At 61.9% G+C, this 23,150-nt stretch overlaps 2 protein-coding genes across 2 annotated transcripts; both read right to left on the minus strand.

Moving 5' to 3' along the window:
• Positions 1-1,699: 1,699 nt before the first annotated feature.
• LOC138806174 (secreted Ly-6/uPAR domain-containing protein 2-like) lies at positions 1,700-8,268 on the minus strand. The gene is made up of 3 exons (XM_069991717.1): positions 8,217-8,268; positions 4,274-4,372; positions 1,700-1,911 (listed from the first exon to the last, which is right to left on the minus strand). Exons 1-3 carry the CDS (start codon positions 8,266-8,268, stop codon positions 1,700-1,702), a joined length of 363 nt encoding a protein of 120 aa, XP_069847818.1.
• Positions 8,269-15,259: 6,991 nt separating this feature from the next.
• On the minus strand, positions 15,260-17,903 carry LOC138806040 (lymphocyte antigen 6K-like). Its single transcript, XM_069991510.1, has 4 exons — positions 17,676-17,903; positions 17,114-17,175; positions 16,809-16,913; positions 15,260-15,671 (listed from the first exon to the last, which is right to left on the minus strand). Exons 2-4 carry the CDS (start codon positions 17,163-17,165, stop codon positions 15,346-15,348), a joined length of 483 nt encoding a protein of 160 aa, XP_069847611.1. The 5' UTR covers positions 17,166-17,175; positions 17,676-17,903; the 3' UTR covers positions 15,260-15,345.
• Between the last annotated feature and the right edge of the window lie 5,247 nt (positions 17,904-23,150).

Raw genomic sequence — 23,150 nt, forward strand, 5'->3', positions numbered from 1 at the left:
AACACCCAGGCCGTGGGCAGAGAGGTGAGGGATAAGAAAGGAGGGACAGGGGAAGGATTCTGGGCCCCCAAAGGGCAAAAGAGCAGGGCCTGGGCGGGAAACCTAGGGACCCTGGGCTCCCAGACCTGGGTAGTCTTCTGAGGAAGGGCCTCATGCCTGTCCCCACAAGAGACCTGGCCAGTTGGGGGGACTCTGGCCTTGGCCCCCAAGGTGAGTCCTGGGGGGATTCGGGGCCCTGGGAAGCCTCAGTCCTATGCCCGTCCAGACAGGTAAAGGGGCCCAGTGGCCAAGCAGGGTGTGGGCCTGGGGACTGGGGCCACTGCGCAGAGGGGACACCAAAGCTCAGGGGGCTCCCTGGAAGGAACGTGAGAACCACCTCCTTATGGTCAGTGCTGCGAGCTCCCACAGTCCTGGCCAGGGGACTCCACACGGACACCACAGCTCAGGTGCACCTCATCCCGCACACCTGAGCCACCCATCCCCCATGCCAGGGCCACCCATCCCCCATGCCTGGGCCCACCCATACCCCATGCCTGGGCGACCCATACCCCCCGTGTCTGGGCCACCCATCCCCCCATGCCTAGGCCACCCATCCCCCGTACCTGGGCCCACCCATCCCCCATGTCTGAGCCACCCATCCCCCATGCCTGGGCCCACCCATCCCCCGTGCCTGGGCCCACCCATCCCCCATGCCTGGCCCACCCATCCCCCGTGCCTGAGCCACCCATCCCCCATGCCTGGGCTCACCCATCAGGGGTGTCCAGCCCTGGCTAAAGGCCCCGCCCACCTCTGAGGGCAAGTGTGACCAAGGACCAGGACCCCAGATTGTACATATTGGACTAAGCAGATCTCAGCTTTATTATCTTCCAGGACAGCAAGTAGGGCTGGCAAAAGGTGCTGCAGGGAGTTAGGACAGTCCCCCACCCCATGCATTGAAGGTGGGCCCCCAGTCCCAAGCCCCAGGAGGGCCTGCCTCACCCCCACAGCGGGCAGCCAGGGCCTGCTAAGAAGGCCTGTGTTTCCTTAGCCACTAGCTATCAGGGATCTCTAGGCTGGGCATGGTGACCAACACCCCCCCCCCCCCCGCCAGGAGGCCCTGGTCCATGAGCTCAGGGGAGATAATGGGGAGAGGGGTGGAGGCTGGGCAGGCAGCAGGATCAGCGGCTCCGTGGGTGAGGGGGTTCATGAGTAGGTGGCTGGGGTGGGAGCCAAGGCAGTGTGGAGTGCAGACGGCCCGAGGACCTGGTGCCCAAACCGTACACTCCTGCCCCCACACTGACACTTGCAGCTGGGGTCCCAGGGGCGTAAGCACAGGACCTGCCAGGCAAGGCTGGGAGGGGAGGAGCACCAAGCCCCAAAGCCTGGGGCTGCTTCCCCTGGAGTGGGGGTAGCGGGTAGCAGGGAGTGCTGAGGGTGGCAAGGACGGCCGCAGGCCCCAGGACTCTCCTGGAGCAAAGTAAGAATCTTCAGTGCACCCCTGTCAGGTGGTTCCCTCCGGCAGGAAGAGAGCTGCCCTGGGGGGCGGGGGAGGAGCCGCCCTGTGTGGGGGTGGGGGTCATGGGGCCGTGGTCCCTCCTCTCTCTGCAGGAGGACTGCTGGGGGGCTAGATGTGTCCCCAAAGAAGCAGGGAAGCGAGGTGGGGGGGGGCTGTGGGTGCTGCTCAGGTGGCAGACAGACCCTCGTCAGCAGGGCCCAGCGCTCACCAGGCAGCGCGGAGCAGGGCACACAGCAGGCTGGCAGACACGCCGGCCCACAGCGCCCCGAGGCTGCCCGCCAGGCCCGAGGCCGCGTTCCGGTTACACTGACTGCCCTGGCAGCAGGAGACGGAGAGGGCGCGGCCGTCGGACGACACCGTGCTGTTGGGGCAGAGGGGGGCGCAGGACTTCATGACCAGGATGCCACCAGGGTTGGCTGTGGAGACAGGAGACGTATCCATGGGCATTGTGAGCCCCCCACTCAGCCCTGGAGGACCCCCCCCCGACTGCCAGCACAGCCTACTTTTCTGGGCGGAGGGGAGTGTCCTAGGACCTCAGTGCCGGCAAAGGCCTGAGGGGTGCATGGCAGGCACCTCCAGAGAACCATGCGTGATGGGGGGGGCCCTTCCTCCCTGCCAGCGGGGGGCTATCTCCCCTCCAACCAGCTCCCTTGTGGCATGTGGGTTAGAGAGTGACATGGTGGCCCTTCCTGTGCCCATCTGGGTGTCCTCCCTGCTTCCTTTTTCCAATCTAGGACATCTAGGAGCTCCCCGCCCTCCCCTTGGCTTCTCCTACTTCTGCACTGGGAAGCCTGGGACGGCAGCAAGGATCCACGAAGCCCGCACAGCCCGCACCCGGCCTTCCCTGAGGGAGGCAAGCCGGACCTCACAGGGCCCCGGGGAGGGGGCGTCTCAGGCAGCCCCCGGCCCTGTGGGAGTCTGGCTGGTGTGTGTGCAGGCACACAGTGGGTCCGACGGGGCTCTGGGGACGGAAGGCTGTGCTGAGCTGCCTCCCCGGCCCTGACAGCTGTGCCCTGGACGCTGGGCGCCTCTCCCGCTGTCTTTGCCCTGGCGTGGGGTCACACAGTGCTGGTGTGTGAGGACAGTGGCATGTATTAATCTTTGGCGAGGTGTCAGCATCGAGGTAGAGCTGAGCGCCAGTGGACTTGGCCTTTGCCCAGCCTGGCCGCTGCCGCGGGGGAGGGGTTGTGTCTGGGTGGAGCCGTGTGGCTCCGGGACAGGGCAGCGGCCTCTGTCCACCCCCCTGGACTCTCGCCAGCGTGCTCATCCTCCAGCCCCCGTGCTGCTCCAGGAGGGGGTGACCCTGCTGCCTCTTGGGAAGGCAACCCCGCCCTTCCGTCTCCCCCTTTGGCACATGGTAACAGTTGTGACCTCTGAGGACCCCTGGAGGATGGAAACATCCAGCAGGGGAACTCAGAGAGATGGACAGACAGACAGCCAGACAGACATGTCCAGTGAGGGGCAAATGGGAAGAAGGCACGGATGGGAACAGGAGCCCTGGGGAGCTTGAAAGAGCCTCAGGGCACCCAGCACTGTACAGTGACAGGCTGGGTTTCCAGGGAGAGCGGTCAGGGCAGTGCTGGGCCCGCCAGAAAGAAGAGAGTGTTTGGGCGGCGGCCCTGCCTGGTCTGCCTCACAGGGCACCTGGGCTGTGTGCGTGACTTTCACGCCCCCTGCAGGACAAGGCTCGGGTGTCCCAGCTCCTGCCCTGAGCCCGGCTGGACTGGTGGGCCCCTGGACCCTCTCCTTGCTCACAGCTCAGCCAAGGAGCAGCTTCCCACCCTCTGCCCCTCCCCGGCACCCAGTGTGCCAGCGGGAGGGGCAGAGCAGGCTCCTCTGGGCAGGGTGGGGAGGGTCCTAGAGGCTGTGGAGGGAAATGTGCTTTTCCTGCCTTCTGGGTAGGATTCCAGGGCTGGCCGGGGTGTGGGCAGGGATCTGGGCATTGTGTATTTAGGGGACTCGGAGGACTACCCCTTTTCTGTAAAACGGGTGGCTCCAAGTCTAAGTTAGACAGAGTCATCATGGGGTGTTAGTAAGAAACTGAGGCCCAGGGGAGGGCCCAGGGCTGCACAGCCTGGCTGCCTGTCTTCCTGCTCGCTGCACAGAGAACCCAAGGCACACAGATGCAGGCACACACACGCACAGACACACACATACACACACAGGTGCACACACATGTGCTCAGATGCGTGCATGCACGCACACAGATGTATGCTTGCATGCACACAGATGCACGCACTCACACAGATGCACACATGCACATGCATAGATGCCCACACATGTGCATAGATGCACACATGCACACACAGATGCACAATGAACATAGAGATGCACGCACACGCACAGATGCATGCACACATACACAAATGCATGCTGGCGGGGCTCAGGAGAACTGAGGAAGGGGAGACCCTGTCAGGGAACCTTCTCAGTGAGGATGTCTGCTATGACGTGGGTGGGGCAAAGTTCCAGGCTCAGGGAGAGGGTACTCAGGGCAGAGCTGCAGATCAGCTGATTGGAGACTGGGAGCCGGAGAGCATCAGAGAGGCCCAGAGGGTGCCTGGGAGGCCGGCTCTGGTACTGGCCAACAGCTTCTAGACATCGGCTTCCATCTGCCCTTCTTCAGTCTGTGAACCAGAGGGCAGTATTGTCCCTAGGGTTGGGGGGGGCTGAGGGCTGCTGCCTGGGTGGGTGTGAGGGTGAGAGGAGGCGGGGCAGGGTAGGAGTGCGGTGGTGAGGTGCTGGCAGGGCAGGACGGGGCGGCGTGGCCCGAGTACTCACTGGCCCGCGTGATCACACAGTACTTGTCCGTCAGGGCACACTCCACTAGAGACTCGCAGTTCTCATGCCCGCAACACACGTGGCAGTGCAGGGCCCGGGCTGGGGGGAAGCACAGGCCATCAGTCCGGGCTAGGGCTGGGGCTGGGGCCGAGGGCCAGGCCGCCCACCTGCCTACCGGCCTTCTCAGTGTCACCCTCTCTGATCCTCCCACTCCTGAGGGGTTTGGGGTGTTGACATGGTGATTTTGGCACTCTCCCTGAACCCCCGTCCCCAGGCTCTTCTGGTCCCATGGGTGCCAGAGCCAGGCTGTGAGGGCTCCGGCAGGTGGCAGGGATGGTGTGGTGAAGGAAGGCGGCCTCAGCCGGCCCGTGGCCCGTCTCCCCACAGCTTCTCTAAACTCCTAGGATTCACACATGCTTCTGCCTTGCCTTTCAGCTGCCTCAGGAGAGGGGACTGAGCCCGTGGAGAAGGTATCTGAGCCCCATCAGCTAAACCAGGACAGACGAGACATGTGTAGGTCGATGGGCAGTTGGGTGGATGGGTGAGTGGTGAGTGTGTGGATGGATAGATGGCTGGCTGGGTGAGTGTGTGGATGGATAGATGGCTGGCTGGGTGGGTGGATGAGTGGTGAGTGTGTGGATGGATAGATGGCTGGATGGGTGGGTGGATGGATGAATGGTGAGTGTGTGGATGGATAGATGGCTGGGTGGGTGGGTGGGTGGTGAGTGGATGGATGGATAGATGGGTGGGTGGGTGGGTGGTGAGTATGTGGATGGATAGATGGCTGGTTGGGTGGGTGGATGGGTGAGTGTGTGGATGGATAGATGGCTGGGTGGGTGGGTGGGTGGATGGATGGATGAATGGTGAGTGTGTAGATGGATAGATGGCTGGATGGGTGAGTGTGTGGATGGATAGATGGCTGGGTGGGTGGGTGGGTGGATGAATGGTGAGTGTGTGGATGGATAGATGGCTGGGTGGGTGGGTGGGTGGTGAGTGGATGGATGGATAGATGGCTGGGTGGGTGGGTGGATGGATGAATGGTGAGTGTGTGGATGGATAGATGGGTGGGTGGGTGGGTGGATGGATGAGTGTGTGGATGGATAGATGGCTGGATGGGTGGGTGGGTGGATGAGTGTGTGGATGGATAGATGGCTGGGTGAGTGGGTGGATGGATGAGTGTGTTAATGGATAGATGGCTGGATGGGTGGGTGGTGAGTGTGTGGATGGATAGATGGCTGGGTGAGTGGGTGGATGGATGAGTGTGTAGATGGATAGATGGCTGGATGGGTGGGTGGGTGGATGGATGGATGAATGGTGAGTGTGTGGATGGATAGATGGCTGGGTGGGTGGGTGGGTGGATGGATGGATGAATGGTGAGTGTGTGGATGGATAGATGGCTGGGTGGGTGGGTGGGTGAGTGGTGAGTGTGTGGATGGATAGATGGCTGGGTCGGTGGGTGGGTGGATGAATGGTGAGTGTGTGGATGGATAGATGGCTGGGTGAGTGGGTGGATGGATGAGTGTGTGGATGGATAGATGGCTGGATGGGTGGGTGGGTGGGTGGGTGGAAGTGTGGGTGGATGGGTGAGTGACTGGATAGAAAGAGCGCATCAGTGGCAGAAGGGACGGGGAAGCAGTATGCAGCTCTACGAGAGTTGCCTTCAAAGGAGGTGTGGGTTCTTCTTACTACCCTTGTCCCTGCCTTGTCTGAGACATGGAGGAGGGGCAGGGGGGGTTGAGATGCCCTTGGTGTCCTCAGAAGATGAAGACTCGGGGTATAAAGCACGTGGCTCCAGTCTCTCCTGCCTTGGCAGAGGGAGGGCTGCCCAGCAGTACTCCAGGGCTGGGACGCGCCTGGAAGCCAGAGACACCTACTCTGCCTGGCCAGGGAAGCAGCGCCCAAGGCTGTTAGAGGAAATAGCCAGTGCCTGCCCCATGTGCCCCTGGCTGCGCAGAGGCCCTGGTCCAGGCTCCCAGGGGGAGGGAGCGGGCAGGCTCTGTCCCAGCTTCCAATCACAGCGACTGTGACAGGGCTACCGTGCAGAGAATGCTGCCACGCCACGGGTGGGGGGGGGGCTGGGGCAGGAGGGAAGGAGGGACAACGGTGGCTCTGTGGTGACACCTGCTAATGTGTTTTGGAAGAGGGCAGGCGGTGGGAACCTTCCCGGAGTGAGTGGCTAAGCTCTGGGGCGGCTCTGGCGGACTTCCCCGAGGAGCTGGGGAGGAATGCGGCTGCAGCATGGGGACATCAGCCGAAGCAGGTGGTGTGTTGGGGCGGGGGACCTCCACAGCTGTGCCAGGTGATGGCGGCCCTGGGAAGCGGGAGCAGCCCTGGCGTGGAGCTGGGGCATCAGGAAAGGCCGCTGTGCGGGGTGTGGGAAGCCTTCCCGAAGGAGCGCTCTCTAGAGGGACGCCCGGGGGTGTGGTGTGTGGGGGGGGGGGGGGAGTGTCCTGTGCGGGGGTCCAGCAGGAACCTGTGGGTAACTTCGGAAGGGGGCTCTGTGCAGCTGCGCTGCGCCTGTCCTGTGGGTGTTCTATATGGGCCTCCCATGTGGCTGTTGCACCACAGAGATGTTTTGTGGGGGTGTCCTAGCGGGGCATCCAGGGGTTTCCTGTAGGGCTGTTCATAGGGTGTCCTGTGCAGGGCGACATAGGAGGGGTCCCCTGTAGGAATGGCCTAGGCCCCACGCCCTCTCCACCCTCAGCTTCATGGGCGGTGAGAGTGTGGGTCCACACAAGGCCAGCAATGCCCAGGCCTCTGTGTCACGTGGGGACAGAGTACGGTGCCCAAACCCGGTCCTGGGGCCAGGGCGGTCACACCCAGACCCCCACGACACCTTTTCCGGGCTGAGAGCATGTTCCCTAGGTCGGGCTCCGGAACCCCCTAGATGAAGAGGTCTCCATATGAGAAGATGCTGGGCCGCTGCAGACCCTCCGTCTGTAACCAGTGCCCAGTCCCATTAAGGGAGGGAACGCGCCCAGGGCCCTCTGCACAAGCACCCTCCATGCTTCCGTTTTGCCGTGGGGTCTCCTTTGCCTGAGGCAAGCATTGTGAGGGTCCCCTGCCATTCACCCAGCAGCTCCCCCTCCTCGGCTGTCAAGAATGAGGGGTGTGCACTCAACTCCCCAGGGAAGCTGCATTCTGAGGACAAAAGTGTCCCTGCCAACCAGGCCCCAGCCTTTGGCACAACCCTGACAACCTCTTCTCCCCGAGCCCGGGGCTGGGTGACCCGAGCAGGGCCCTCGCCTGGGCCTCCCAGTACCTTTCTCTTTAAGTTTCCCGTGATGACCCCAGCCTGACCTGGGGGCCAGCCTCTGGCCCTCAGTTAATGAGCCTCTACCTGTGTGTCCAGTCTCTGGCTGGACCACTCAAGGCCACCCCCTCCTCCTTCCCACGCCCAAACGAAGCTGATGGGGCTAATTACCCTTGAGATGATAATTACTTAGCTGATAATCACCGGCTGCTGTGCATGCCTCCCACCCCCAGCCTCATTCCTGTCCCCAAACCAGGTCACCGGGGTCAGGGCAGAGCAGGCCGGGACGGGTCAGCCCAGGTGTTCTATCTTGCCTAGATCCTTCCTTTTAAGCCCCAAAGAGTCCTAAAGCAGTGTCCCGGAACCAATCCCCCCCTCCACCACCCCTCTCCCACCCAGTCCTGGACAACGAAGGGTCAGCTGGCTGTGCCAGTGCTCGGTCAGGGGCTCCGTGCCTCCCCTGGGCCTAGCTTTTTACCTCCTTATGAGGCAGAAGGATGCTAGGCATTACGCCCAGAGGGTTGGGGCCTGGTGTCTGGCCGGGCATAAGCCTCCAAATGGCGCCGCTACACTCCTGCAGCCCCCACCCAGACCAGTGCCCTGGGTGCCCCCTCCCTCCCCGCTCCTCCGGCCAGAGCTGCCCTGCCCAGGGCCTGCCCGCTGCCCGCGTGGCCCAGCCAGCGGCCTTACCCAGGGTGGCACACACGGCAGCCAGGAGCAGCAGCACCAGGAGCAGCCTCATCATGGACGTCCACCGCGACTGGAAACCACAGGCTCAAGGGCTCCTATATAAGGCCACCGAGGGGGCCGGGGCCAAACCTGGTAATTTGGCTTGAAGAGAAGCTTGGGATGGTAGGGCTGGCCTGACTCATGCCCACAGGCTCCCTCTTCCTGCTCCGTGGTCCCTGAGCCAGTGGGGTCCACACCTCCAGCAGTTACCACAGGGCCCGGTTGGGCCAGGGAGATGGAAGGTGGTCTGCCAGGCTGCCCTGCCCTTGGGGGGGGCTCCGAGGTACCCCGCCTGTCCCCTCTGCCATTGTCTTGTGCCAGGCGGGCAGAGAGGCGCTGAACCCATTTTAATAGGGACAGTGAGCCACCGTGGGATGAAAGCTGGCTTTGACCAGTGCTCCTTTGTCTGAAGTGGGCATACTGTCACCCAGGACCTGCCTATCGGGCCCATTCTGACCTGGAGACCCTCAGGGCCAAGGCTGTGCGTTCCTAAGGGCTCCTGGGCTGCTGTAGAGGCCAAGGAGCCTGGGCCGTGGCCCCGCACTGCGCCAGCAGCCTGGCCTGTGCCGAATTCCTGCGTCTGTCTGCCAGCCCGCAGGGCAGCAGGGGATGACCAGGGTACTGTGGGGAAATGCCCTCTGCTTGGTACTGGCCTTGAAGTCTTGCTGTGGTCTCAGAGGCTGGAGGACTGGGGAGTATCATGTTCTCCGGTATCTCTCCAGTCTCCTGGTCTCTCCTAGCCTCCCTCCGTGCCATGTCCCATTCCTCCCCTCCCTTCCCTTCTACGTAGGTGCCAGAGCAGGCCACCCCTCCACCTCCAGGCCCTCACACAGGCCTAGCCTCGAGCCTAGCCCATCACAGAAGAGTCCTCCTGTCTGGAGCTCTCTTGGCATGCTACCCGGCCAGTGCCCAGAAGGCCCCACAGGGAGCCTCTCCAGACCATCTCTGGGGACAAGGGGCCCAAGGCCTGTCCCCCACCACCTTTCAGGGTGGACTGAGCTGAAGAGGGGTCCCTGCTCTCAGGTGGGTGGAAGGCGGGAGTAGAGCCGGATGTGAGGGGGGCGGGGGGAGCTGTGGGAATTGGGAGGGGGGCAGGGTGGGGTCTGGGAAGGCCAGAGTGGGCAAAGTGAAATCACATCAAGTGCTGGGGGTGGGGGGAAGGGCTCTGCCGGAATATTCAGCAGCAGCAGCATTTACTTTGTTCCTTAGATTCTTCTAGAACTATCACGGTTTTGGAAATGTTGCATGTCCAAAATGGCAAGGAGGGGCCCACCCCATCTGCAGCCCCGTCCCAAGCCATAGGGACCTGGCTCTGATCACCTCCCCTGAGACCAGGAACCTCTGTGCCCCGCGGAGGACCAGCGGCAGCTGAGCAAGCCTGCCCAGCCCACGTCATGTTGCCTCTGGGTTCAAGGCCTCCCGGCCACGGGCAGGAGGATGTGTGAGTCCCCAGCAGCCACCGCAGGACCCAGAGGCTGCTGCTGCAAGTTGGCTGGGAACAGGGCTAGACCTTCCCTGGGACCTTGGCCTGGGTGCCCGTGCTAGGCTGGCATGGGGCTGGAAGCTGGTGGGTTGAGTAGACCAAGCCTGTCAAGGCTGGCACGGGCAGCGCACGGGCCTGGACACAGCCCCAGAGGGAGAGGAGGGAGGCCAGGCAGAGCTCCAGGGTTGGCATCTCCTACCAGCGGGCCCCAAGCAGCTGCCTCAGGACAGAAAATATTTCTGCCCCGGAGTGAGGGGTCACACACAACCTGCCGGGACTGAGGGGTCACAGGTGACCTGCTGTTGCTGCCCGTGTGGCTTGATTTGAACAAACCCCTCCTGGTTCTCCCCCTCCCTCCCTCCTGTGCCAGGTCTCCAGCCCCGGGTGCTGTGTGAGAGGGCTAAAGGAACATGGGTGAGGGAGAGGCCATGGGGGAGGGCAGAGGCCTGCCTGGTGCCTGCCCGGGACAGCGACCGTGTCAGTGCCAGCTGGGGACTCTGACCTGTACTGTGGGGAGCAGGGACTGGAAGGGGGCGATGTGGGCACATGCTGGGACTTGTGTCCACAGAGGCAACGCAGTCTGGTGCCAGCGGCCCTGCCAGGAGGCCGGAGAAGGTGCCAGCAGCTACCTGTGGGAGTATGAACCTAATCTTGCAAGCCGAGGACACACGCCCACATAGCAGAGCAGGCAAGCCGGGGCTGGCTGGAGGGGCAGGCCTCCACCCTGGCTGGATTCCCTGGAGGTGATAAGGGTTCACAATCGGGGATCAGGGAGGGGGATCTTGTTTTTTCCTCTAGGTCTTGGAAGTAGGATATCTGAACCCACTCAATCTCAAAGGCCATTTTTGGGGCAGAGATCTGCGGCTCCCAGGTCCAGAACCCCAAGCAAGAGGCCGCAGGGTGGGGGTGGGGCGGGCTGTTGATGGCTGCACCTGGCTGTGCCCACCCCTCGTTAAGCTAGGGAGGCTCTAGGAGCTTACTCTGTACACGCTGCGGTGTGCCAGTTCCAACCCAGGCTCTCTCGGCCAGACCATCATTACAATGCAGCCTCCCCAGCCCCCGCAGCGTGCCCACAGGGGACCAGCCACAGCCCCAGGAATGCACAGGGCAGGCACGAAGGAAGGACGGGGCATGGAGGAGGTGCAGCTGCAGGGATCAGCCATCTAGATGCCCAGACAGCTCACATCCAGTGCCAAGAAGGACCCTTACCACCCTAAGACCCCCAGGGAGCCGGAGGCCAAGGCCTGCCCCTGCCCTCCACCACCTGAGGCCCTGCCTTCTGCCCACCCTTCCACCTGGGCTGGAGTTGGGGGAGGAAGGGGCTTCCCATGTGTGTGTCCAGGAATCTGAATCCTGTCCTTGGAGGTTCAACTTCCTTCCACACCACCCTGGGCCTTAAATCATCTAGTTATTGTAATTCCTGATACAGTGTAGAGGCTGTGGAAAAATGTATACCAGCACCGTGTCTTGTACGGATAAATGACAGGTACAGAACTTGTGTGTGGTCAGATATTTTTGGTCCAATATTAGTTGGCTCTGCCAGGTGCCAGGGCTTCACGCCTGTAATCCTGGCTGAAGCAGAGGTCTGAGGATCCTGGTTCAAAGCCCACCTGGGCAGGAAAGCTCATGAGATTCTTATCTCATGGCAAGTGACAGAGTGCTAACCTGACATTAAAAAAAAAGTCCTCAAAGACAGTGCCTAGGTCCCAAGTTCAAGCTCTACGACTGGAAAAGAAAGAAATAGATACCAAGGGCCAGCTACACCCTATAAATCAGAGCTCGGGCCCACGACCCCACCACCTGCCCCCTGCTGGGCCCCCCGCGCACTGAGACCTCCCAGCATTCTTGTATCCGCAGGGCCCCTCTCCGTGGTGGACAGTGAGCCAGTGGGGAGAAAGTGGGCACCCAGCAGGGTGTGCCTGCTAGCGAAAGACCCTGGGGCTCAGCACAACCTGGTTCCTCTCAGGGAAACTGAGTCTGGGCCTGGGGCAGTAAGCAGGCATGGACAGGACTGGGCCTAGGCTGCAGACTGCAGGGCCGGGGCTCACATCATGGACTCTACAGAGGACCCAGGGCTGGGGTCAGCACAGTAGCCTTAGAGTCTGGGGCCTGCGCTGGGTCACCAGAGGGAGGGGGGAGAATCCTCAGGAGGTGTGCCTAGCAGTCACTTCCGGCTTCTCCTCCCTCCAGCCCTGGAAACCCACAAGCTCTCTGTCGGCCGGCGCTGGACATTCCATGCGGATGGAGTCACGGGTTGCCAGACCTTTGTTTCTGCCACCTGGCAGCGTGGGTCGGCACCTAGCCTTCTCTTCCCTCCCCTGCGTGGGCTCCTCCATGTTTATCGTGCATCAACCAGGTTGTGGACCAGCAATTAGGAAAGGATAAAAGCTGGGTGTGGTGGCACACACCTGTAATCTCACCACTCAGGAGGTGGAGGCAGTTCCGGGCCAAGTTCAAGGCTATGTGGACGACACTATAAGACACAGCCTTGGGATCCGACTCAGTGATACAGCATGTGTGTCCCTGGGTTTTGGTCCTCTACACCAAAATAAAGAGAAAAAAAAAACACCAAAAAACCATTCAATGATTTTTACAAAGATACGGTTTGACAAAGCACTGTACACGTGGCACTGGCAGCTCTCCGGTGGCCACAGCTGGGCCAAATGGAGCACTCACTACGCTCTGACTCCGCACACCAAACAAAGGCCTGGAGGAGACACGCGTCTTCTGAATACAGAGCCCCACGTGAGCGCCATGTCCTCCAGGAGGAGAGCTCGGAGTGGAATTCAGCTGCAGCTGCTCTTAGTGCTGTCACTCCGGGGAGGACAAAGTAGGGAGAGGGAGCACGGAGGACATCACAGGAGGGATGGGGAGCACGGAAAACAAGGGACATTAGACACGGGTCACCGCCCAGAGGAGGCTTTGGGAGACACGGTGAGTGAAGGCCACACGGGTCTTGGGCCGGATCTCAGAGAAGGGCGGGACACTTGGAGAAAGAGAAGGCAATGCGAGCTAAATGTGAATTTCAGTTAAAAGTCACATGTCAGCACTGGCTTGTGGGTCACAGTAAGCGGCCCGCGTGGCTGGGGCTGGGGCGAGGGGAATCTGGGTGAAGGGAACGTGGGAACCCTGGCTCCGTACCAATGTCGCTGTAAATCTGAAGCTATGGGTACGACTGTGGCCCCTCTCACGGAGGATGAGGATTCAAGGTGGATCTCCGTACAGGCCCAGCTGCCAGCGAGGTCTGCCATCAGTCCCCCATCTCTCCAGCGGTGAGGAGGAGACACGGAAATGGGCTGTCTGGGGAGATAAGATGCTGCTAAGGCCACAATTCCTGCCTGCACTTATTATTCCATAATGGACACCCTGGCCTGCAGACAGAGCTTGAACCTAGAGCCTGGGCGCACTCAGCTCTGACTCTGATCACACACTAACCCAGGCCTAGACCACAGAGATTGAAAATTGTCTTAGATCCCAAAACAGAGCTTGGGAGAAACAAAGGAACACAGCTTGTCTAAGGACACAGAGCATTACCCCTAGCTAGGGGTTAACTAGAGGATGCTGTAGGTATCAAGCCCAAGGTGCCTTGAGCTGCCTAGGGTCTCTGGATGTCTGACCTGGGGCAACTTGTTTTCCTTCCCGACCTTTGTTCTCATGCAGAGCATGCCCCCCCCCGCCTCCGCACCCCTGTCCTGCCTGTCTCTGCCCAGCTGGGAAGAGGTAGGGCAGATGGCAGCTTCCCTGGAGTAGCCATCCCAGTTCCAGTCCACCAAATGCCCAAGTGGTTGCACTGGCAGCTGCCTGCTCAGACGTGTCTCAGCTGCCCCCTCCTGAGCCTGGCTGGCCCCTGCGGGGGTTGGGGGGCAGCAGAAGGGGAGGACACACAGATCACTCTGGTTCCTGGGCTAGCCAGCTCTACCAGCTCCATCCAGTCTGGCCAGCCTGAGCCAGAAGCACCTGCATTCTGCAGGAGGTATACTGGTCTTTCGCAGAAGCGAAGCAGCCCCTGGGTGCACAGGGACGGCCCAGCTTCCTCCTTCCCAGCTCCCAGTAGCCTTGGGGGCACTTGGGACAGGACAGCTCTGCAGTGAGGCCTAGCCGTAGGCTACACCAGAAGGCCTTCTAGCCGGGGATGCTGGACCAGGTGGACCAGGGAGGGTGAACAGAAGTCCACCAGCCAGCACGGGAGCGCAGAGCCTGCCCTGTCCTGAGGGACAAGCCCTGACCCAGTATCCAGGCTGCCTTTGACACCCCCTGCTGGCAACACTGAAGCGGCTTTCAGAGTGATGTCTGAGTGTGGACAGCACAGGGCAGGGTGGGGACAGACACCCCGCTGCTGCCCCCTGGGTCGGTCATTGGCCCTCTGGTGTCTCACAAGTTAGGCTTTTTTTTTTTTGGTCACCTTGACAAGTGGCTGGAATCAAGGTTCGTTCTAGCTCAGTTTCAGACCTCCGGCCCAGGGCCAGCAGGGGCTCTGGTGCGGCTGAGCTGTGCAGTCACTTATTGGGTCGGGGAAGAGGCTGCTCACCTCACGGCAGCTAGGACGCAGAGAGAGGTGTGATGAGGGCTCTGGGGACAGCTCTGGCCGGCATAGTCAAGCCCCAGAACCTTCTTCCTCCAACTTGGCTCCACGTCCCAATAGCCCATTCAGCTATGAGCTCTTCAGTGGATGTTTCCACATTAGCAGAGACAGGGGAGCTCCAGGGAGGTCTCCAAGAGGTCTCCCTCTTCCTCACCGTTTTGGGCTCCCATGATGACTTGCCACAGATCAGTTGGCCTACACAACAGACATTTATTTCTCATAGTTCTGGCTGGACACCCAAGTTCAAAGTGTCAGGAGCTGGCAAGAACCCTGTTACAGAGCTGTCCCAGCAGCAGGTGGACTGAAGGACGGACAGCCAGCTTGAGAGCTGATAAGTATGAGTAACAAGTTCAGACTTTAATGAGTGCTTTGACACATGAATGGGGCATAGCCGCAGAATTCAATTACTTTTCATTTATCTTTGGGAGGTATTAGCTGTGTTAAGGAAGCTGGAGGGAGCAGCCGAGCCCCTGGGCCTTGGCCGCATGCTGGCCTGCAGAAGGGCCGCTCCCAGGCCCGGCCCTCACCAGGCGCTGACTTGGTGATTCTCTGATCTCAGACTCCTCACCAGGCGCAGACATGGCGGTTCCCTCATCTCAGATTCTCACACCCCGGATCTGTGAGCACTCATATTTTTATCTGTCCAGCCTAAGGCATTCTGTTACTGCAGCTGAGACATGCTCGTTGCTCAGCCCTCCCTGACTCCAGGTCCCAGAAGGTCAGGAATACCCAGCACACCTTCATGGGTGGGCAAAGTGCCTCCCCCCCATCAACCCAGGGGGAGGGGTTCCCAATGAAGTGTTGCCAGGCCCGATCTCAGAGGTGGTGGCCAGGCACAGGGCTTGCTCTGATCAAACTGAGAAGTTCTGGGACTGACAGCCACTAGACTCAGCCCCTCCCTGTCCCCCAGACCACGGAGAGTCAGACCTGGAGGTATCAATGAAAAACAAATTTAATCAGCAGGTTCCAACAGTTGTCAGGGAGTTCGTGGGCCAGGCCCAGCACCAGCCCTTCTGTGGTTCCCATCAAACCCAGTGGGCATGGGCAGCGGCCACGGTGAGCACCCAGAGGGTGGGTGGCAGGAGGGGGTGGTGTCTCTCCTCGCTGGCCCTCCCGGTCTGCTCTCGGTAGGAGGAAACCATGCTGGGGCTGGGACCCTCCTCGTTGCAAAGGTCTTCCTTGCAGCAATGTATAAAGATGAAGGGCGTGGGTTCCTGTAATGTGTAGACCTTGGCCCCAGCTCTGTAAAGCGACCTGGTTGGCGTAGGTGTTGTCATGATGAGGACACCCTCCATCGTGGGACAAGCAGAGACACACTGCTTGGAAACGATGTAGAAACGCGGGAAGATCTCTAATAGGAGAGCAAGAAGAGAAAAACATCGTGGAAGTCTAAAACCCCTGGAGGGAGGGGGTGACAGGTGGACTGAAAAGGCGCATGCTGGACAGAATGGTGGAGGTCATCTGTGGCCCTTTGAAGGCACGCCTCATGTACCCAGAACTGTGGGGTGAGTTAGAGAGGACAGAGCGTTTGATCTACAAGTTCTTGAAAGCACACATTCAGCCTGGACCCAAGCCTCACAAATCTCTAGTCAAAGCTCTCTAGACACTGCTCCCAGCAAGACATTTGAAAACATTAGGGCTTCAAGATGTTCACTGCAGATGGGCACCCAGATGACTCACGCCTGTAATTTTAGCTACTCTGGAGGCTGAGAACAGTGGCTCAAGTGGTAGAACACTAATCTGGGACAGCGCCCCGACCTAAGTTCAAGCCCCAGGCCCCCCCATACTTATTCCACTTAATAATCAATGAAAATAGTTTCTTCTGACACCCAAGTATTTCATCTTGACCAACTGTCTGTGCCACCCAATGCCAGAACTTTCCTCACTGTTCCATTCCTGGACTCTCGACACACCGGGACCTGTGCTTGTTATAGGTGCTCTACCACTGGAACCAGTGGCTACTTTTCAGGTAGACTGTTTTTTCCAGAGGCAGCATGAGATGGAGATCCCCACCCTAAGGTGGGGAGACAGGGAGAACCCCCCTAGCGGGCTTGTGTGTTGAGATGGGGATCTTGCTAGCTGTTTTGCCCAGGCTGACTTTGAACTCTGATCCTCGTGATCCACTTATGAGCAGCTGGGATGGAACACATGGGTGAAGCCCTGCCCAGCCCTCAAGACTCCTCCTGAAGGCGGCCTCTCTGAGGGCCTGGTACTCTCCCTTAGTGTGTTGCTCTCGGCAGGTACTAGATGCTCTCCACCACATGCACCACACCTCCACTTGCAGCCTTTTGCTGCACTGATTTTTCTGCCTGGCTGGCGTGGAAGTCTGACCCTCAGATGTGTTCCTTTTCCTGGACTGAGGAGGCATTAGAGGGCTCCTCGTGCCTGGATGCGGTCACTGTGCTGGCCCTGGGTGACCCCTCCAAGCTGGACGCTGCCCAGGGCGGTGGGGATGCAACTGCGTGACCCCCCCCCCCAGGACTCTTACTCATGGCGACAATAATGCAGTTGCTCTCCCCAATTGTACAGTTGCGTGGGTTCAGGCACCCGAAGTCGTTCTCTAACTCACAAACGTGGCACAGCACTGACTGGCCTGAAATGAAGAAGAGGTAGACTGAGGCAGACCCCTGCTGCAGGGTCTCGCTCCAGCCACAGCCCCCCTCCCACCAGTGTCCGTCCCCGTCCCGTCCCCCTGCCTGCCTGCCTGGAACTGCCGGGACTGCAGGCGTCAGGCCCGCGTCCCGGCGGGGTCCGCCCCCCCTCCAACGGCCGCCCCAGGCCCGGCGGACTCACCCAGGGGCAGGCTCACCGCCAGGACGAAGGCCAGCAGGGTCACCGGCTCCATGCTGGGCTGTCTGAGGAGGGGCGGGGGTCAGCGCCGCCCGCAGGACCCCCTTACCCCTGCCCGCATCCCCCCGCCCCGCGGGCTCCCACTGCCCCCGCCCCCCGCTCCACGGGTCCCCCAGCCCCGCGGGCTCCCACTGCCCCCGCCCCCCGCTCCACGGGTCCCCCAGCCCCGCGGGCTCCCACTGGCTCCCGCACCCGAGTCCCCCCCGCCCCGCGGGCTCCCACTGCCCCCGCCCCTGAGTCCCCCCGCCCCGCGGGCTCCCACTGCCCCCGCCCCTGAGTCCCCCCGCCCCGCGGGCTCCCACTGGCTCCCGCACCCGAGTCCCCCCCGCCCCCCGCCCCGCAGGTCCCCCGACCCCACCCCCCGCCCCCCGCCGGCCTGTTCTCCCCCCCAGCTGCCCGCGGGTCCCCCAGCCCCCCGTCCCGCGGGCTATCCCCCCCCCCGTACCCCGACCCCCGACCCCCACAGACCCCCACCGCCCCTCCGTGTCTCCCAGCCCCTGCCCACCTGCGGTCGGCTGGTCTTGGTCGGTGAGGGTCGGTCGGTCGGTCCGTCCCGGGCTGTCTGTCCGGGGTCCCGGGCTGTCTGTCCAGGGTCGGGGGCTGTCTGTCCGGGTTGGTGTCCGGATCCAGAGTCCTTGTGGTCTGTGCACCGCACCTGCGCTCCCCTGGCGCCGCCCCCTCCCAGGCCGGCACAGCTTCTGGAAGGTTCGCCAGCCAGCCCAGCCCCCCGCGCGGGCCCCGGGGAGGGGAACGGCCGTCCGGGAACTCTCCAGAAGGACCCCCCCCCCCGCGTCGTCGTCCTCAGTCCCCGCTCAGGCTCAGGCCGGCGGTGCGCAGGGTGGCGGCGTCCGCGCCTCCAGCCGCGCCCGGCCCCCGCGTTCCCGAGGCCACGCGCCCGGCCCGCGGCGGGTGCCCTGCGGCCGGCTCCCCGCGCTCGACCGCCTGAGCCACGCCGCCCCTCCAGCTTCTCGCCGTTGGAGGGCTGGACGTCCGCTCCGCTGGTCTCGAGGCCCAGCCCGCGTCCTCGCCCGGCCCTGCGCGCCGGGGTGGTCCAGGCGAGCCCCGGGAGCATCCGCACGGCACCCCGCGAGCGCCGCCCGGGGTCCGGGGCCGGCTCCAGGGCCGCTGCCTGCCTTCCCCCGGTCCTGGGCCAGGGGCGGCCCTCGAGCACGTCCACCTGATGTCCACCTCCCTGGCGGCTCAGGACGGTCCCCCGCCGCCAGCTCCGAGCTCGACGCGAGTCCTCCCTCTGCCTAAAACGAGAGTCCTGGGGTCAGCCCCCCTTCGCAGGACCCCGTCCCCGGCTGCCCTTGGCCCGCAGGCTGGCGGAGAGGAAGCCGGCGGGTCACCCACCTCCAGGCCAACCGGCCCGAGCCGCGCGACAGCACCGGCAGGCCCCGAGTGGGGGCACACTCAGGGTGAGGGGGCGGGAATGGCCGCTCCCGAGCTCTCATCCTCAGGCGGCGTCCCGGGTGGAGACCCGACAGCCTCCGGGCGGCCTGGGGCGGCCTGGGGCTCAGCCCGACCGGCGGGAGGGCTGGAGGGCAGGCGCTGGCCGGACTGCAACCTGGAGGGCAGAGGCCAGGCTCCAGGAGCTATTTGCAGGTGGTGGCAAGATACAATTTCAGGCGCCAGAGGTGACCGAGGCCCCAAGGGGTCTGACAGCTTCGTGGCGGGGTCCCATCCAGGGAGGGACTCGAGGGCAGGGTGTCTGTCAGGTCCGAAGCAGGGAAGCGTTCTGCCTTTCCTTCTCTCTTCTCCATCCTCAGACGATCTCTCTTGTCGTGTCGGGCTGAAAACCTTCGGTGGTCCCGTGGCCAGCGGGGGTCAGTGGGGTGTCCAGGGCCACTCTGGCCCGCGTGCCCAGGGCAGCGGGGGCGGGCTGTCTGGTGTGGGGCCTGCACTGCCCCTGCAGGACGCTGAGTGGTTCCGGGTGTGGATGGCGGAGTCGCCCTGGACCTCTGCCCAGCGCACGTCCCAAGGCCACGTTCCCCCAGCAGCGCTTCGTCCGGCCAGCAGGGCCCTCCTGGAACCTTCCCGGGGTGGGAGCCTGGAGTCCTCCGTTCTGGAACCTTCACGCCCTTCATGGAACCTTCACCCACCGTGCTGGCTAGGCTGGCTCTTCAGGACTCAACCTGGTAGTGCCCTCCATGGAATGTTCTAGAAGGTCCAGTCTGAGCGGGTGGACAGGGCAGCAGGATACTTTGGTCTTGTTGGAGGCCCTCCCTTGGAATGCCTTTGCCTTCAACCACCCCGCTTCTCCCCGCCCCTCCCTCCCTCAGGACCCCTGGCCCCGCCCCTCCCTCCCTCAGGACCCCTGGCCCCGCCTCTAACGGCCCCTCCCTCCCACAGGACCCCTGACCCCGCCTCTCCCCGCCCCTCCCTCCCACAGGACCCCTGACCCCGCCTCTACCCGCCTCTCCCTGCTCCTCCCTGCCCCTCCCTCCCACAGGACCCCTGGCCCCACCCCTACCCACCCCTCCCTGCCTCAGGACCCCTGGCCCCGCCTCTTCCAGCCCCTCCTTCAGGGCCCCTGGCCCCGCCTCTTCCAGCCCCTCCTTCAGGACCCTGGCCCCGCCTCTCCAGCCCCTCCTTCAGGGCCCCTGACCCCGCCTCTTCCAGCCCCTCCTTCAGGACCCCTGGCCCCGCCTCTTCCAGCCCCTCCTTCAGGACTCCTGGCCCCGCCTCTCCGGCCCCTCCTTCAGGACCCCTGGCCCCACCTCTTCCAGCCCCTCCTCAGGACCCCTGGCCCCGCCTCTCCAGCCCCTCCTCAGGACCCCTGGCCCCGCCTCTTCCAGCCCCTCCTTCAGGACTCCTGGCCCCGCCTCTCCGGCCCCTCCTTCAGGACCCCTGGCCCCACCTCTTCCAGCCCCTCCTCAGGACCCCTGGCCCCGCCTCTTCCAGCCCCTCCTTCAGGACTCCTGGCCCCGCCTCTCCGGCCCCTCCTTCAGGACCCCTGGCCCCGCCTCTTCCAGCCCCTCCTTCAGGACCCTGGCCCCGCCTCTTCCAGCCCCTCCTTCAGGACCCTGGCCCCGCCTCTCCGGCCCCTCCTTCAGGACTCCTGGCCCCACCTCTTCCAGCCCCTCCTTCAGAACCCCTGGCCCCACCTCTTCCAGCCCCTCCTCAGGACCCCTGGCCCCGCCTCTCCAGCCCCTCCTCAGGACCCCTGGCCCCGCCTCTCCAGCCCCTCCTTCAGGCCCCTGGCCCCGCCTCTCCTGGATCCTTCCTCAGGACCCCTGGCCCCGCCTCTTCCAGCCCCTCCTCAGGACCTCCCTGGCCCTCCCCTATTCCAGCCCTCCTTCAGGACCCCTGGCCCCGCCTCTCCAGCCCCTCCTTCAGGCCCCTGGCCCCACCTCTCCTGGATCCTTCCTCAGGACCCCTGGCCCCGCCTCTCCAGCCCCTCCTTCAGGACCCCCTGGCCCCGCCTCTTCCAGCCCCTCCTCAGGACTCCTGGCCCCTCCTCTTCCAGCCCCTCCTTCAGGGCCCCTGGCCCCGCCTCTTCCAGCCCCTCCTTCAGGGCCCCTGGCCCCGCCTCTTCCAGCCCCTCCTTCAGGACCCCCTGGCCCCGCCTCTCCAGCCCCTCCTCAGGACCCCTGGCCCCGCCTCTTCCAGCCCCTCCTCAGGACCTCCCTGGCCCTCCCCTATTCCAGCCCTCCTTCAGGGCCCCTGGCCCCGCCTCTTTCAGCCCCTCCTTCAGGGCCCCTGGCCCCGCCTCTTCCAGCCCCTCCTTCAGGACCCCCTGGCCCCGCCTCTTCCAGCCCCTCCTCAGGACTCCTGGCCCCTCCTCTTCCAGGCCCCTCTATTGACTCATGGTCCCTCCTCTTCTGGCCAATCCCTTAGAACTCCAGGCCACGCCTCTTCCGGGTCTGTGGTCAAGGCAAGTGCTCTACCTACCACTGACCCGCAGTGCCATTCCCAGTGAGTGATTTATTGGAGATCAGTCTCAAGGACTTTACTTCCTGGGCTGGCTTTGAACCGCAATCCTCAGATCTCAGCTTCCTGAGTAGCTGGGATGACAGGCATGAGCCACCGGCACCTGGCTTTTCTTTTAATTTTTAAAATTTTCATTGTAAAGATGTCCAGCGAGGTTACAGTGACATGTCAGGTATTGAGTACATTTGTTTTTTAATAGTGTCACCTCTTCCATCATTTCCCCCCATTTCTTTCCTCCCCACAGCCCTCCTCCACAAGTTATGTAGTTCATTTTCAGCATAGTGTCTAGTGAGTATCACTGCTGAATTAATTCACTCTTTTTTTTTTTTTTTGTCGGTTGTGGGGCGTGAACTCTGGGCCTGGGCTCTGTCCCTCAGCTCTTCAGCTCAAGGCAAGCACTCTACCACTTGGGCCACAGCGCCATTTCCAGTTTTCTGGTGGTTCATTGGAGATGAGTCACAAACGTTCCTGCCCGGGCTGGCCTTGAGCCATAATCCTCAGATCTCAGCCTCCTGAGTAGCTAGGACCACGGGCGTGAGCCACTGGTGCCTGCCTTTAATTCACTCTTTGTTCCACCTCTTCTGTGCTTCCCCTTCCACTCCCCAAATCAGGTAAACAAGACTAAAGAAATAAAAAACAGTGACAAAGTGGGGGAAAACAAAATAAAAAACTACCAAAAGTAAAATAAAAAACCTCGTTTCCATTTCTTGGAGTTCATCTTGATGAGCGTCATTTTATATGATCATATGCATATAGCTATTGAGCCTTTGTGATCCTCTCCTGAGAATATCCAGTCCCGTCTTATTTGTGAAGGTAGGGTCTGCCAAACTCCTCCCCACCTAGAACTGAGAGACTCGGGATCTTCACCTCCCTAGTAACTGGAATTACAGGTGGGAGCCACCAGGCCCACCTTTGGGTGTTTTTTTTGTGCTCAGGGGCTCATTCACATTCAGATACCCAGGAACAGCATATGCCAACAAAGGGGCTGTCAGGACCCCAGACCAACTGTCAGCACACAGAGGACTTCTTGGTGAGCAAAGGAGTCAGCAAGAAGAACTGCTGACTTCTCGCTGTGTGAGGGATGCTGCCAGCCACGCTGACCCAGGGACCTCCAGAGAACCCCACAGACAGGCCTGGGTCCTGAAATCAGACTGAGCATGCCCAGGCCAGCATTCCCTGCTCCTCACTCTGCTCAACCAAGGCCTTGACCCTCACCCCCAGGTGCAGAGAGGAGAGCAGGGACACATGTGGATGTCCTCCTGAAGTCCCCCATAGTCAGGGACAAGTATGCCCAGGGAGAATGGGGCTGCCTGGGCCCACCGGCACGGGGCTGGGCAGCGGTGAGGACCTGCTTCCATTTGGGCTTGACTGACTCCTATTAGCCTTTCTTGGAGAAATGAAATCCTCTGCTTTGTCCAACTAGAAAGTCTTTTTTTTTTTTTTTTTTTTTCAGAGCTTCGGACTAAACTCAGGGCCTCACACTTGCCAGGCAAGCGCTCTTCCCGAGCGGACGCCACAGCCCCTCCCTTCCCTGGAGAGTGTGCCAGCTGTAGCATTTGTACTGGCTGTCTGCTGGTGTGCCGAGTGCCTGGGATCCCCAGCACGGCACCAGAGAAGGTGATGCCTAGTGATGCCGGGCGGCAGGAGAAGAATCCAGACCAGGATGAGAAGCGGGATTTTTTGTTTTGTGTGTGTGTGTGTGTGTGTGTGTGTGTGTGTGTGTGTGTGTGTGTGTGTGTGTGTGTGTGAAAATACCATACAGAGGGGTTACAATTACATGGGCAAGATAATGAGTACATTTCTTATCAAGCATTGTTGCCTCCTCCTTTGTTTCCCCTTCCCATCCCTTCTCAGCTCCCTCCTCCCACTTCCCCCTTCCCCACCCCCCAAGAAGCGGGTTTGACAGAGCTGCAGGTTTGCAACTGTAGCCCTTGAGAGCAGACCACGGGAGGAGGGGAGGCGGCAGGCATGTGTGATGGACCACGGGAGGAGAGGAGGCGGCAGACATGCGTGACAGTGGACCTCAGGAGGAGGGGAGGCGGCAGGC

This window comes from Dipodomys merriami, unplaced genomic scaffold, assembly GCF_024711535.1.
Source record: "Dipodomys merriami isolate MVZ:Mamm:240054 unplaced genomic scaffold, mDipMer1.0.p SCAF_4, whole genome shotgun sequence".
NCBI classification, from domain to species: Eukaryota; Metazoa; Chordata; class Mammalia; order Rodentia; family Heteromyidae; genus Dipodomys; species Dipodomys merriami.

What these genes read in the sequence shown, in the direction of transcription:
- LOC138806040 (XM_069991510.1), bottom strand. Translation starts at nt 17,165, where the DNA reads ATGGAGCCGGTGACCCTGCTGGCCTTCGTCCTGGCGGTGAGCCTGCCC. An exon ending in GGCGGTGAGCCTGCCCCTGG is followed by an intron (nt 16,914 to 17,113) that starts GTGAGTCCGCCG and finishes TCTTCATTTCAG; the next exon opens with GCCAGTCAGTGCTGTGCCAC. An exon ending in CTGCATTATTGTCGCCATGA is followed by an intron (nt 15,672 to 16,808) that starts GTAAGAGTCCTG and finishes CTCTCCTATTAG; the next exon opens with AGATCTTCCCGCGTTTCTAC.
- LOC138806174 (XM_069991717.1), bottom strand. Translation starts at nt 8,268, where the DNA reads ATGAGGCTGCTCCTGGTGCTGCTGCTCCTGGCTGCCGTGTGTGCCACC. An exon ending in TGCCGTGTGTGCCACCCTGG is followed by an intron (nt 4,373 to 8,216) that starts GTAAGGCCGCTG and finishes GCTTCCCCCCAG; the next exon opens with CCCGGGCCCTGCACTGCCAC. An exon ending in CTGTGTGATCACGCGGGCCA is followed by an intron (nt 1,912 to 4,273) that starts GTGAGTACTCGG and finishes CTGTCTCCACAG; the next exon opens with CCAACCCTGGTGGCATCCTG.